We start from the raw sequence: 12,580 nt of genomic DNA on the forward strand, positions 1-12,580 counted from the left end.
AGGAACGTTATTCATGGGATCACGATGGGTTGGACATGACTTCTCAACTAACAACAACAACAATTTCTAGAACTGCACTGAAAATTCAAGGCCAGCAAAATATTAAGACTGTTCTACATCTCTTTTCTGCTGGTCCTCAAGACTTTTGCAGCCCAGATTGAGCAGTCTTAATAAATCAATGCTGGGTATTTTTCACTAAATCCCATTGAATCCTTTGGACTATTCTCCAAGTTCTACACATCCCTTTATCCTTTCCTAGCTGGCCCAGGTTTTCAATTTTCACATTCATATTATAGACCAGAGTTACGATTTCCTTTAAGCAACCAGATAGCATGCAAGATGAAAATTGGTGTCTCATATCCCTTTCTTTCTTTCTTTCTTTCTTTCTTTCTTTCTTTCTTTCTTTCTTTCTTTCTTTCTTTCTTTCTTTCTTTCTTTCTTTCTTTCTTTCTTTCTTTCTTCTGGATGACATTTACAGTAGGCATATTCCGCTAAAATGGGGGTCCATTATGAGTTATATATTTTTCTTCATCTGCTCTATTTTTCACGTAAGGAAATATGTTGGAGATGGAAGGCATTCAAAACTGCACCTGGGATTTTGATTGCCAACTAAAATACAGCATGGATCCAGCAAAGGACCATGGGAAAATTGCCAAATCCTCTGATATACACTTATTGCCAGATGAACGGCACAGATGTTTATTTTTTTATTATTGTGGTTGTTACTTTCTTACCACTTCGTTTCAAGTGGTGTTATTTGAACTGCACATTTTCTGTGGATGGTTGTTTTTAAGAAATATTTTAACTAAATTCAATTTTATGATATCTTCTTCCTTTCACATTCTGTACTTGTGTTATTTAAGACAACTAACGCTGTGGGAATGTTCTTATTTAAAATGCTTTCTAAAACATTTTTTAAAATTTATTCCATTATATAAGTAAAGGATTGTGTGAAGGAAGTATTGTACAGTTTTATAAAAGTACTGCTAGTAAATAACACATCCATTTTAGTTTTGGCAAGATAACTGGATTCCATGCTGATATATTTTTCTTACCAGTGTAAGTCAGAAAGATACAAGCAGTACTTTTCCCAAACTGTGGTTCGGATACTGTGTTACAATTCGAATAAAATCCAGCCTACTTAATTATAAGCTTTTGAAATCTGATAAACTTTCACTGAATTGACTTCAGTGTCCTAAACAATTTGGGGAAGGGGCAGAGATGCAAAATATTGATTGGAAATGAAATGTGTGTTTTAAGCACTACTGTTTAGCAGCAATAATGTCTTTCAGAAGCATTTCTGACCTCTGTACATCAATTTCAAGTGAATTATTGCATTTATGAGAAGTGAAAAACTCATCACCGCAAGCTACGAATTGGAAAATTTCTACCAAAAAGAAGGGCATGCTGTTTCCTGAATATTCTTTATAAATACTTAACTAGATTAAATCCCCACAGGAGATGAATCTAATCTTCCTCATGAGAAATCACACCAATGATACCTCTTGATAGAAATTGTGAAATTCTGGATGTCAACTGGAAAAAACTTTGAATTTATAAATTCAAGAGGCATTGAGAGTAATGGACATTTCTGTGATACTCACATTTTTGCTCCCCTGATTCCATCTTATTGCTTTTCTAGTAAATCGAGTATGCAAAGTAACACCAAGGCCAGTTTCAAAATACATGCAGCTATTTAACACATTGCTTAAACTGAATAGCAATGCTGTTTCTGAGGTACATCAGCTCAAATTAAAAATAATGTCCTGGCTCTAAAAAGCAGTAAAAACATATAAGAATACAGTAAACAGAGTTCTAATTTGCATGAAAGACAGATAAAAGCAACATGTATATGCCAAAGTCATTATTACTATGAAAGATGTTTTGTTTCAGATCAGCTTCAGATTAATCATGAATGTTAATGTCTATTAAACAAATATATGTGCAAATAATCAGCCTAGAAAATGTGCAAATAATCAGCCTAGAAAACTTTCAGTTTTTCTACAGAACATTTTTAGAAGAATTTTTATTTCAACTCTTACTCTGATGTACTTACCTTCATACATATGTTTACATTTATCTTTCCCAATTTGAATACATCTTTGACATAGATTTCAAATTATTGCTGATTCGCAGCATGAGCACTAACATATTTTAAATAAAATATAAATTGTCCAGGCTACAGACATTGTTTCCTTATGCTGAATAATTTTGGCTTCTCATTCTTCCTGTAATAACTTGGGTGCTTGTTTCCTTTAACACTTGCCTTTTGGGTCATAATTTCTCTCTGCGTGCTTTATATGGAAGGTAGCAGGATTCCTGTGAAAAGGTCATTAACTCAGTGAAGCTTTTTTATTTTCTTTGACTGAAAACTCCACAGTAATACTCAGCAAATATAACTGCAGCAATAATTGATTACAGTAGGGTCTCAGGTTTCTAAGCAATTACAGGAAAAAGGCATAGCTGTAGGGTACAAATCCTTTATCAGTCAATCATGATATCTGAGAAACAGTGTATAGAAAGATAGGGTGTTTGCAGTATACTTTTTTGTAAAGGTCCAGATGATGGCCACAGCAATGTGATATCAATTCATAAAACATTCCTATGCCTGTTATAGTAGTTGCCATAAAAAGGGGGGAAAGTGAAAGTACATTCCAACTCTTATCTTTAAAATAATGTAACTAAAATACCAGAGCCCGTGAATATATTTAATTAGAGAACATGAATGATGACACCCAGCCTGTGAATGTGCTCAGTTGGAGAATCTGGTTTATGAGACACCCAGTGGGGAGAGGGGAAACAGGGTCACAGGTGACTGTAACTTACGTATGCCAGTTGGCTTCATACAGCGCAGTACCAGAATGGCGCCACTAATGAATTCTTTGAAATTTTTTGAAGTTTGGCTCAAGAATCATGATTTAATTAGAGCAATTGCTGGAATCCTGAAATGTGATTGAAACTGTAGGATTTTTTTATGTGTATCACACATACAACCCAAAAATACAGGTGGTCTTTGATCACACCGTTGTGTCTGCCATTTTGAATTTTGAAATTATAACCAATGGACACTCCTGTTGTTTGGATTGCAGCTAAACTTGATGTTATAACTGGGTCCCCAATCTGTTTCTATCTTCTTCTATAGCAGCTTAAGCAATCGATACTCCTTCCCAAGATAGATGAGAGGGCAGATTGCTGTTTGGAAGGATTTAATCTTTTCCCCTCACTGTCCATACAGGTTGGAATCATCATCTCCATAGGGAAAGCATTACACAGGATCAGTTGCAGAGCAAGCTGGAAGAGACTATTCTCCTTAAGGACTAGGACTAGGGCAGGATAGCTTTCATGGGTTTAAATTTAATGTAGTAGATGTGTTATGGCAACTCACTCCAGAAGTGAATGGCTTACAGAAAAAAAGTAAAAACAATTAAAACATTTTAAACCCACAAGAATAAGCAGTGCCGACTAAAACAGCTACAACCATAAATAGGCTAAAACTACAAAATATGTCCCACCAATATATTACAATCACAGTTAAACCAAGCCTGGGAACAAAGCGTTGCTTCTGTTCTATTTTGATATTTCAGTCCCAAACCAAGGATATGAAAATGGCTAGAAACTGTCTCAAGGCCCTTTGCATCTCATGAAATATCATTATGGACACTGTGTGACGATAAACTGTTCCTACTAATAGAGAAGAAATTGGAAAAATAGAAAGAGAGGTGCAGTCCAAACAACTTCACTAAGTTAATGTTCAGATGGATGGATCTTTGAAGGATGGCTTCAGGTTTCTATGTGGTTTCTCAATTGCAGCTCAGTTGGGTTGAAGATTTCCCTCTTTCTTTTGGACCATCAGCTAGAGAGAGACTTCCTATCATGGTTTTGAATCGGATAATATTTCCTTTATACCCAAAGAGGAAATTCTCTCCCAGATAAATTAGTTTTGCTTAACTGTTCTAAATTAACAGTCTTGATTTAGACCTTCTTCATTTAAATGCTCATATTGCTCATGATTTTAATTTGGTCATGTATGTGTTTGCTTTCATTTGTATCTTATGCTTAGTTCACTGGTCTCGGAGAGTGTTAAAAGTTGTGTTCTTTTATTTGCTGATCTTTGGGCAAGTTTTCCTCTGGATTGAATGAAGATATGTGAGGAATCAGTGGATGTGTATTTCTACCTTATGGGATCAAATTGCTTAGAAGACCACTTGAGTTTGTCAGATTCTGTCCCTTTCCAATGAAATTTCATTATCTATATATCACATCCATGATAAAGCTTTAATTAATAGCTTCTAATTTTTTCTCCCTCCTTTGATTGAATGGTAGTGAATGCTCAAGACAATGAAGACCATGTTCCTCTCCACTTCTGCTCTCGATTTGGACATCAGGATATTGTCAGGTTCTTGCTCCAAAGTAATTTTGAAGTCCAGTCACATGTGGTTAACATTTATGGGGACACCCCTCTACACTTGTGAGTAACAAGCAATCCATGGCTTTTTCTTCCTCCTTAGTGTGCACTATTTTCCACTTTTCTTTACCAAAAACAGTGACTTGATCATTTTCTCTCTCTCCAGGGCTTGCTACAATGGAAAATTTGAAGTTGTAAAGGAATTAATCCAACTTTCAGGAACAGAAAGTCTCACTAAGGAAAATATATTTAGTGAAACTGCCTTTCATAGGTATTCTGTTTTATGTTTGATTTATTTTCCTTTCTCCAAGTCAATAAAATTACTGGATCATTCTATCTGTCAGATATTTGATTCATTACTCAAAATGTCACTGAAAAGGATTGGTAAACCTTATTTTATCTCCTTTTCCTGGGATATTCACCAGGTCTCATTCCCAAGCTTTCCTTTTTGCACTCTTATTTACTGTTTTTCATGCTGCAAAATGCATCTGCTATAAAATACATCTGAGGAGTCTCATATTTGTACCAAGTATCATTAATGGGGAAAAATTCTAGGGAAGCCAAAGCTATAAAACAATATAAAATAACACAAATACAACACCCAGAACCAAAAAACAAAAGCTAAAAGTAATTTGTGCAAAGAAAATGAAAAGCAAAAAGGTTAACAACTCTTAATGCCTTTTTGGCAATGCTAAAATGCTAAAAATGCTAAGATAAACAGAAGATTTTTCTAATCTTGTGTATTTGTGTTCTTATATATTATTGACTAAATATTCTGAATAACTGATTTGATTTTGTTTTCAAATATTCTTCTAATTCATTCAGTGCATGTACCTATGGCAAGAACATAGAACTGGTGAAGTTTCTTCTTGATCAGAATGTAATGAGTCTCAATCACCAAGGTAGAGATGGACATACAGGTAAATTACTCAGGATCAGTTTGTGTTGTATCTGTGCAAGAACCAAGGAAAGAAAATGTATATGATCCAAAACAATGATTAGAAAAACTATTTTGTGATAGACCAGCTAATAAGTAGGCCAACAAATTAACATTCATAGAAGCATAAATGCAATAAATGCAACAGCTGTGCAACTGTCTTTAAATGACATACATTACCTGACATGCAGTAATGCTGAAGTCTAATCCAGGCTTAAATCAATCTCCTCCAGGAGAGTAGACTAGGCTGGGAAGTTAAAAAGACATTGTGGTAGTAGGACTTACCTACATAATCATTTGAAATCAAGCTCAACTAAAACAAATCTACTTTTTCTTATAACGTTTAAATCCATTTTATTATTCTGTAGCCCATTATATTGTTATGAAAAATCTTTCTTATAACGCTTTTCTCCTCTTCCTCTTCCTCCTCCTCCTCCTCCTCCTCCTCTTCCCCCCCCTCCTCCTCTTCTTCCAGGGTTACATTCTGCTTGCTATCATGGCCATATCCGCCTTGTCCAATTTTTGCTGGACAATGGAGCTGATATGAATCTAGCAGCCTCTGACTCCAGCAGGTCCAGCGGAGAAAAAGATGAACAAACCTGTTTGATGTGGGCCTATGAAAAAGGTAGCGTTCTCTGGGTATTCTTGTTTGTGCATTAAAAAGGAGGCATTACAAATCAGAAAAGCAGAACAATGCAGGAATCTTTTGAAAATGGCTGACCATATGCATCTGCTTCTGACACTAAGAGAATGCAAAAGACCAAGTATTGGATTTATGCTTTCAGAAATGCTAACCCGGTAGCCAAAGTTTGAATTCCACGCCAATTCAGTCTTGACCTTTCTCAACACCTATAAAATAAAAATCCAAAAATCCATAATTGTATGCCTGAGTATAGACAAGACTTTTTAAAAGTCTTTGCCCACTCCCTGTTCTCTATTATGACTGAACAAGGTTTCACAGACAGCATTACAATGCAGTTATCCATGAAGTTCATTACGAAGTCAAGGGCTACTATTGATTTTATGCAGAAAGAAACTTTGGTTCTATTGCAAAGGGCAGAAGCAGACACCTCTTTTAAAGACAGAGACTTATCCTTGATTTCCTGCAAAAAAAACCCTGCATATTACACATTTTACAGGTCTGGTCCGATAACACCTCATTTCTACTTTTACTTTTCCTCCAAACTCATCTAGAAAATTGTCAAGCTCTGGAAGCTATTTCCTTCATGCTTATCCATCGCTGAGCCAAAATATATTTTGACCTGAAAATGTGCCCAAATTCGCATAAGCTTCTATTCATTCTGAAGTCATCAACAACCATTCTTGAGTGTGACATTTTTATGCGTTATACATTGAGATTGTAATCTCATGTCATTCAGAGTGAATTCCAAGTAGCTTATAAATGCATTTTAGCCAGGATTATTTAGCTTTATAAATATACTAGTACATTAGAAATAACCACTTTTTAAATGTACTGCCAGTTCTTTATCACTTGATTGGTTTATCACATTTACATATTCTCTGAGCAACATTCAGTCTTTGTAACAATATTGTAACAAAATCACAATATTTAAAACATTCAAAATGTTACATTTTTTGAAAAAAGAAAACATTATTTTTTAAAAAAAAAATTCTCATAAAGAAGATCTCCTAAAAGAATGTAAAGCCTTACAATATGACAAGACATTAAAGCTGGTTTTGAATGTGGGCACAAATGTGTGTTTGTGTGTGCATCTGTGTATGTTTTCTCTCATAGTTACAGGTAATACTCGACTTATGACCACAACTGAGCTCAAGATTTCTGTTGCTAAGTGAGACAGCTGTTAAGTGAGCTTTACCCAATATTATGACCTTTCTTGCCACAGTTGTTAAGTGAATCACTGCAGTTGTTAAATTAGTAACATGGTTGTTGAGTAAATCTGGTTTTCCCATTGACTTTGCTTCTCTGAAGATTGCAAAACATGACCAAGGGACACTACAAATGTCATAAATATGAGTCAGTTGCCAAGCATCTGAATTTTTGATCATGGGGAAGCTGCAATGGTCATAAGTGTGAAAAACACTCATAAGTCACTTTTTCAATCCCGTTGTAACTTTGAACAGTCATTAAATGAACGGTTGCATGTGACTATGAATGGATTAAATTATTGCCATGGTATGTGTACTGTTCTTCTGACCCAACCCTGTTACCAGCAAGAAAATCTCAAACAAACACAGCAACTCAAACCTTCTCAGCTTTAATCTACAAATAACTTCTTTGTAGAGAAAAGATGGCTTGCAGCCAATTAGTCCAACCAGAAAAGCCTTGATAGAATTCTTCACACACAATGCTGAGTCCTTAGAATGTTTTTTGCTTTCTGCAAAAGCAAAAACCTTTTGAAACCAGGCTTATATTCCCTGGAGGAAGGGGCCGTTACATTGCATCCTTACTCCCGAGTCACCTGTGCTGCTCCAGCTGTTTTCCACAAATCATCCTGTGCTCACTCGCACTTGGCACAGGCTCCTCGGGAACCTCCTCATCACTGCTGCCAGCCCCCACAATATCTGAAGGCAGCAGTCCACTCCCTGATGGTCCTGGCCCCTCATCCGAGTCCTCACTCTCCTCTACTGTCCACATCTGCTGCCAGCTGACCACAACACTTATATCCAAGAATCCAAGATGTATTATGGTGCCTTTAAACTCAACAGCAATACTGTTCGATATTTCATGATGTACTTTTGAGCTGCGTTCTCAGATTCTGTGTTGGCAATGTGGTACTTCTGTGTTGTTCTTGTTTGCTTCTAATGGTGATTGCTATTTTTCAGGACACGATGCTATTGTCACCCTTTTGAAACATTACAAAAGACCCCAGGATGAATCCCCTTGTAATGAATACTCTCTACCTGGAGGAGGTGTGGTGTTGTTAAACTATTCACTTTGCATGGCTAAAAATAATCTTAATAGCTGCTTTGTTCCAAAGAACTAGATAGCTGTGAGGGCAGTCAACATGAACAGCCTCAAAACAGTGCAGCAAGAATTCATAGCATAAGCAGACTTCATTGCTGACTGCAGAACCTAATCAGTTTCTTAGGGGCCAGATGGAATAATAAGAGAGAAGGATGAGATCAGGCCCTTAGCAGGAGGCTATTTCAATACACCTGGAGAACAAGCAAGACATTGCAAAAGAAAGGAAAGGCTAGAGAAATATCAGATTATAGCAAGGAAGGAGGGGAAATTCAGGACCTTTACAGATGGCCGTAGGCTGAGAGGATAAGAGAAGCTCAGGAAGTAAGAGCCCAAGTGAATAAAAATAGACTGGCAATAGTTCACAAGGTAAGGAAATCCTAGGAACAGCTAAGAAAATGGGAGCTATAAGCATGTAAAACAAAAATCAGAGTCATGTACACTATGTAAGATTTGGCTTCCCTCCTAAAATGACTACACAGAAAATGAGCAATTATAGACTTAGGGGTCTATCCACTCTTTCAATAAGCAAAGGAATATGAGAAGACTCTGATGACATGATGCCCTTATATTAATTGTAGGTAAACTGTCAATTATATGTAATAGAGATTAGTCATTGAACTAGGGCAGGGGTGTCAAAATGGCAGCCCCAGGGCGCCACCCTCCCAGTGCCACAAAGGGACAAACCATCATGAAACATCATGTGACGGCAACGTGACACCACAAGTTTGACACCTGTGATCCAGTAGGTCTGGCCATATCCCACTGACATTATAGATCAAGGTCTATATAAAACAGATAATAAACCTGAGTAACATTGAATCAAGGTTAAGGGTAAGATTTTGCCATTCCATATTACCTGTAAAGCTTAGGAGGAGTGAAATAATTCATTTTGTGGTTGATTTTTTTTTCTGTTATGCATTTCAAAATTCAAGGATATTGCATGTAATGCCTGCTGGTTTCAGCCTATTCTTCGAAGTTTGTTTTGCAGCAACCATTGCTAAATATATCATAAACAAGAATATGATTTATTGATTGATTATATGCCCTCATCAATTTCAACTCCTAGGGAATACATATATAGACTTCCTCCATAATGATCTATCTCTAACTTGTTTTTTCAAGTCTTTCAACTGTTTGCCATTGTAACCAAATTCATCCACTCGGCATCGGGTCATATTCCTTTTCTTTTTCTTCTACCTTTCCCAGCATTAGAGCCTTTCCCAGAGGGCTAGGCCTTTGCATAATATGTCCAATTTAGGATAATTTGAGCTTGGTAATTTGTATCACAAATGAGAACTCGGTTTGATTTGTTCAGTGATCCATTGGGTTGTTTCTGGGCTGTCCATTCCCAGGAGCCTTTCCAACACCAAAGTTCAAAGGCTCTAATATTCTTAGAATATTAGAATAGAAATATTCTTCATGTCCTATCCTACTTCTTTAAAGTCCAACCTTCATTTTGTAATGTTCAATGGAATACAATGGCCTGCACAATTCTGACCTTTGTAGGTTTAGATACATCACAGAATTTGAATATCTTTTCCAAGGATTTCATGGCATATTTGCTATTCCTAGTCTACGTGCTACTCTGCGACATATTTCTTGACTGCTTGTTCATTTACTATTGATGACTGATCCTAAAAGGTGGACGATATCCAACACTTTGATATTTTAATTGTGAATTCTAAGGCTGGTTGTACTCCTGTTTCATTCATTTGATATTCTTTATATTTAATTTTAGTCCCATTTTTTCACTATGGTCTGATTTTTCATACTAGAGCCTTTGGATCCTTTGCATTTTTAGCTTTAAGGGTAGAGTCAACAGCATAGAGAGGTTATTGAAGTTTCTTCCTCCAATTTTAAAAATGATGATAGATTTCCAATCCAGCTTTCCTTAATATGCAGCATATTCAGCATGTACTGTAGATTGAGTAAAGAAGGGGGAGGGGATATGCAGCCTTGTAGCCCTCATTTGCCAACATAGAACCAATCTCTTTCACCAGATTCTGCCTATACTGTGGTTTCCTGACCTCTATATAAATTTACTATGAGGACAATGAGATGTTCTGGACTTTCCATTTTTCCTGCGCTTGACATGATTGACACAATCAAAGGTTTTTCTATAATTGACAAGGCACACACTGACTTCTTTTTTGTATTCTTTGACTTCCTCATTTAAACAAGCAACATCAGCAATGGTGTCTTGTATGTCTCAATCTTTTGTAAAGCCATCTTGAATATCTGACATCTCTTTTTCCATCTATTATTTTGCTAATATGTGAAGTTAAGGATATTGCACAGTAGCTTGCATGTTCTATTAAGTTTATTTTTTGTATTAGAATGTAGAATTCTAATATTCTTCAAATCAGTTGGCTACTGTGCTGTTCTCCAGATTTGCTGGCTTTGCCTGGTTAGAAATTTGATTGATTCTTCTTCTGTGGCTTGTGATATTTCAGTGGGTGTTCCATCAATTCTTGTAGCCTTCCAACTTGGTAATGACAGGAGTACTGATTTAACTTTATCTCTTAGTAGTAAGTAAGAAATATCTTCTAAAGTATCCTGGATGTTGACATCTACACTATCTAGTGTTTCAAATTTACATCTTCCTTTGATCTGCTTTGAATTTGTTACTATCTGTCCAATATTATCCTTCAGCATATCAACTAGAAGTTGGAATGTTCTTTTCTGTTTAGAGATCTTTTGAAAGACTATCCTTGTCTTTCCATCTTTGTTTCCACCTTTGGTGTCTTTGCAGATGTTATAATGCTACCGCTTGTCTCTTCTGAAACTGTTAAGTTCTTTTCTGAGATTTTTTTTTTTGTCTTTCTTGACAATTTCTGCAATTTGTTCTGACATTCCAGTTTGCTTTCTAGTCTTTCTTCATCTTTGGCAATCTCTTCTCACTTTCATCCTTAACAACCTGCTTAAATTAATTCCACAATACCTTTGTTTCTCTAAATAAAGTTTAGAAGTTCAAAGAGATTCCTGATGTACCTTGAAATGGATGGATATATGTTCAAGATGATCATATTGTGGAACTGGCTGTCCTTTTCTTCTTTAGCTTAACTTGGAGATTGCACATGAGCAGTTCATAGTCTATTCCATGGTCAAGACCTGCCCATATCTTTGATGTTATGATTGAACTCCTCCAGATCCTTTTACTACTAATATAGCCAATGTGATTACTATACATTCTATGAGGTGATGTCCATGTATAAAGCCATCATTTTAGTTGTTTGAAGATAATGTTAGCTATAAGGGAACATTGGAGTGGCTGAAATTGATTAGGCAATTGCCTGAGTCATTTTGGATTCTTAAGCCATGCAGTCCAACTACATTTTTCTCTTTCATGTTTCCAACACTGACATTCTAGTTTCCCATCACAAGCAGCATAAGTGTAAATAGAATTCAGATGTAGAGATTTTTCTTTAGTTTCAAATATATATTTTCGGATATTTTTTATTATTTCTTTCTGACCAAACAGATTTCTGCACTCACAGTATGAAGAAATTTAGTGGTTTAAGCTATATGAGAGGCTTATAGAACTTCAGCACAAAATATTATCAAGGAAATCTTTGCTTAAAGCAAGTAAATTTCCATTATACCAAGCTCAATTATAATTTTACTAAGAAAATAGCTAACGCAGGAACAATACTGAATTAATTCTGAAGTGTCCATGGTTCATAAAATTAGTCAGTGAATGCCCTCCACGAATTCTGAATCTACTAGATAGATAGGTAAATCTGTTTTGTGGGTAATGATTATAAGCGAGAAGTATGGTTTATAAAATTCTACTTGGTGCTTCATTGTGTCTGGGAACAGACTTCATTACTAAGTAATGCCAGGCCTTTCTTATAAACCAATTAATGAAATAGCACCCAGTAAAATTACTATTTTTCCTTGCATTTAAGAGTGATTGTAATATTGAAATCTCTCAAACTAGTGGGATGACATGAGGTTTTCTTTTGCAATACTCAGAGTGAGGGAGCTGTTCAAGGCATGTAATACTTTTCTCCCATTGATGCTGTCTAGAAGGTTTCCTTTCTCTAGTGTAATACATCAAATAATTCAAGCAAATAGATTGGAATGCCTTTCTTCTTCAAATTACCCATGATTATTTCTTGGGGCTTTTTATTAGAATTAATAAAAACTTAAGAGTACCATCAACTTTTTTCAGTACCATACCTGGTGTTTGTTGTGTAAAGTGGTTAAAAGCAGCCATTGTTAATGGATCGTCTGTATTGTCTAAACCTCATTAAAACCCAATCTTGATTGTCTAAGATAAAAATTGGGG

The 12,580-nt window shown here is 35.9% G+C and overlaps 1 protein-coding gene across 2 annotated transcripts in view; it reads left to right on the forward strand.

Moving 5' to 3' along the window:
- LOC113436045 (serine/threonine-protein kinase TNNI3K) overlaps positions 1-12,580 on the forward strand; it is a 256,652-nt gene that overhangs the window by 102,708 nt on the left and 141,364 nt on the right. For both annotated transcript variants that reach the window (XM_087930027.1, XM_026700174.2), the window contains 5 exons: positions 4,324-4,468; positions 4,572-4,676; positions 5,231-5,325; positions 5,818-5,967; positions 8,148-8,234. In XM_087930027.1, the coding sequence (XP_087786153.1) occupies positions 4,324-4,468; positions 4,572-4,676; positions 5,231-5,325; positions 5,818-5,967; positions 8,148-8,234 (582 nt within the window). The remainder of the gene's footprint in view (positions 1-4,323; positions 4,469-4,571; positions 4,677-5,230; positions 5,326-5,817; positions 5,968-8,147; positions 8,235-12,580) is intronic.

This window comes from Pseudonaja textilis, chromosome 3 (genome assembly GCF_049901715.1).
Source record: "Pseudonaja textilis isolate UNSWEBS1 chromosome 3, rPseTex1.2, whole genome shotgun sequence".
NCBI classification, from domain to species: Eukaryota; Metazoa; Chordata; class Lepidosauria; order Squamata; family Elapidae; genus Pseudonaja; species Pseudonaja textilis.